The 3179-nt window shown below is 64.2% G+C and overlaps 1 protein-coding gene across 1 annotated transcript; it reads right to left on the reverse strand.

Annotated features, from left to right (window-relative positions):
- Positions 1-291: 291 nt before the first annotated feature.
- On the reverse strand, positions 292-1065 carry LOC309979017 (melanoma-associated antigen 8-like; the record flags this gene model as incomplete). Its single annotated transcript, XM_082865834.1, has 1 exon — positions 292-1065. One exon carries the CDS (start codon positions 1063-1065, stop codon positions 292-294), a length of 774 nt encoding a protein of 257 aa, XP_082721960.1.
- Between the last annotated feature and the right edge of the window lie 2114 nt (positions 1066-3179).

The following is a 3179-nucleotide window of genomic DNA, read 5'->3' on the forward strand; positions in this document are numbered from 1 at the left end:
TGCAAATACCTGTGGGATTAACGTCATACACAAAGTTAGACACTGAAGCTTGCTTAGTCTTCTATTCAAAGAACCAACATTTGAAAAATTCCTAAAGGAAACAGACATGGAAGTCCATGTCAACATACACAACAGGAACGCAAAATGCTGCACACCGGCTTCCCCCAACTCGCCCGGCTCTCACTGCTTAGAAGGCTGACCGCTCCCTCTTCAAACTCAGAGTGAAGGAGCAGCCCCCCTTCCTGCCCCACGGGAGAAGCTGCTGGACGTGGGACTGGCTGCTGCACTGGCTCAGGCTCCCTCTTCCTCATCGCTCACACTCCCTGCAGACACGGATGGGAAGAACCTGGGATCCATGCTATTGATCCTGAGCAGATGCTGCAGGACCTGCCACTTGCTGGCCTCCGCGTAGGCCCGGGGACCCCACAGGAACTCGTAGCGGGCAGGGTCGCTGTGGGGCACCTGCCGGTACTCCAGGTAGCCCGTCTGCACCCACACTTCGGTGAGCAGCTCCCTCCCGCCACAAAACCCCAGGGTGCCTAGCTTTCCCCACACCTCCTCCTCAGGGACGCGGTCACCGAACAGGGTGACCATGGTCAGGACCAGCAGAGGGAGGTTGGCCTCGGGCGTGCACTGCCAGTCGCTCAGCACTGCATCCCAGGTGAGGCCCAGGGTGGGGACCAGGACGTAGGTGCGCTGGCGGGGGTCCACCACCTTCACGTCCACGCCAAACAGCAGCTGCAGGCACTCGCAAACGAGGCGGAGGACCACGGGGAAGTGGTCCCGATGCTCCCGGACGACCGTACTCAGCATCTCCGCCTCGGAGGTCGGCTCCCCGGTACGAAATTTGACGAGCAGGAACCCCACCAGGTCAGCCATCAGCACAACAAGTGCCTCGCGGGACAAGGGCTCGGCATAGGCGGAGAGGGAAGGGGCACCAGGGGAGGCGGAGGACGAGGGGGATGCGGCCTCCTCCCCCGCAGCCCCCAGCAGCGGCGCCTCCACCGGACCCTGGGCCGGGACTGGGGCCTCAAGGTCGGCCTCAGGCTGGCGGAGCTCACTCATCTCGACCGGGGGCCTGATCACTGGGGTCGGGCCGCCCACGGGAGTGTGGGCAGGGGACCTCGTACCTGGGGAAGAGAGGGGGTGTGAGCGGCCTCGGCGGAGAAAGGCACCCTGGGCAGCCCTGACAAAGGCCACTTACAGGTCTCGTCTTAAGGGCTGCCCTCGGGCCTCACAGGGGCGCTCCTCCTGGGCGGCCTGTCCCCTGCCAACCTGAAGAAGGAAGTGAGGGGGCTCCTCAGGGTGCAGCCAGCACGGCCCCAGGTTCTGGGGCTGACAGGGCGGTGGGGTGACTTGGGTGTTGTGGGGTCCCCTCTGTTCTGGGAGGGGGAGCCCCTGGGTACACACTCAGGGCACGCACCTCCCCTTGGCTCCTGGCGCTGCCTGGGCCTCCTCTGCTCTGTGCCCTGAGGACACGGTCCTCAGACCTGGGCCTTCGCCTCCCGGTTCCTGGAGCCCCTGTAAGAGGAATGGAGGGCGCACCTCTTGTGTACACTGTGGCACAGCTCTGGGCCTCGGTGCTGGTAGGAGGATTGGGCCAGACTCTGTGAGGTCCCCCCAGTGCTGAGTTCTGGGGTGGGTGGTCCCCTCGGGGTCGCTCGTCGTGCTCACTGTTCCCCTTAAGGGCCTGGACCCTCCCCTTTGCAGGCCGGAGGGGAAACTCAGAACAGGACCCCGAATCTGAACAGAAAGCAGTGAGGGGGCCCCACAGGTGGCCGCACCTGCCCAGGGCCTCCCGAGGGTCCTAGGAAGGGGAGATGCTGGGTCCTCACCTCCTCCTCACATCCTGCCTGGCCTCCCAGCGCTGACCACAGGGGCAGGTTTCTGTTGAGGCCCCTGTTCCAGGGCTGGGGGTCTGCTCAGTCCTCCCTCGGGGTCCTGGGAGTCCACCCTCTGCGGACCTGAAGGCTCACCCCTCACACCAAACACCTGACCTCCTGAGGACCCCGACCCAGAGGTCAGGAAACATCTCATCTGCTGACCGTGCTCTGGCGCCTCCAAGGCCCCCGCGGAAGGGCAAAGGATCCCTCCCTGTGTCGGGGTCTAACGTCCTCAGTCCTTCCTTCCTCGCGTGCAGGCTGGACTCTGGGCAGGACCTGGGATTGTCCCGTCTGCCAGTGTGAGTCCCTGCTCCTTATACCAGGTCTCCAGTCTCTCCGAGACCCTGACGTCAGGACAGGCCTACCGTGCTCATCCCGCCCCGGGGCCTCCCACGGCCACCTGCAAGGGCAGTGATCTGGTGGGTCCCTTTTGTCCTCCCTCAGGGTCCCCTCAGTCCTGCCTAAGGGCCCTAACCTTAGTCCACCAGGGACCTGACATTTTACCCTCTGCCCTCATGAGACCCCGCCCCTTACCCCAGGTCCCCAGCTTCTCTGACACCCGGATGTCAGGAAGTGCTGCACGTGACGGCCTCCCCGGGCCAACTCAGTTCTGGGATGCAGGCTGCCCTCAGTCCTCCCTCAGGGCCCTCACCTTGACTCCACACAGGACCTGGGATTCTCCGCAGTTCCCAGCAGACACCCCGCCCCTTATACCCCGCTGCAGCCTCTCTGATACCCCGCCCCGTGCTCCCCCTCTCCAGGGTGTCTGAGACCCGGATGTCAGGAAGTGCTGCACGTGCTCATCCCGCCCTATGGCCTCCCAGGGCCAACTCTGTTCTGGGGTCCACGTTTTCCTCAGTCCTCCCTCAGGGCCCTCACCTTGACTCCATGCAGGACCTGGGATTCTCTCCCGTGCCCACCAGACACCCCGACCCTTATACCCCCTCCCTAGACTCTCTGAGACCCCGCCCCGTGCTCCCCCTCCGCAGCGTCTCTGAGACCCGGATGTCAGGAAGTGCTGCACGTGCTCATCCCGCCCTATGGCCTCCCAGGGCCAACTCTGTTCTGGGGTCCAGGCTCCCCTCAGTCTTCCCTCAGGGCCGTCACCTTGACTCCACGCAGGACCTGGGATTCTCTCCCGTACCCATCAGACACCCCGACCCTTATACCCCCTCCCTAGACTCTCTGAGACCCCGCCCGTGCTCCCCCTACGCAGCGTCTCTGAGACCCGGATGTCAGGAAGTGCTGCACGTGCTCATCCCGCCCTATGGCCTCCCAGGACCAACTCTGTTCTGC

Source organism: Leucopleurus acutus, assembly GCF_964270905.1.
Source record: "Leucopleurus acutus genome assembly, contig: HAP1_SCAFFOLD_844, whole genome shotgun sequence".
In the NCBI taxonomy this organism is placed as follows: Eukaryota; Metazoa; Chordata; class Mammalia; order Artiodactyla; family Delphinidae; genus Leucopleurus; species Leucopleurus acutus.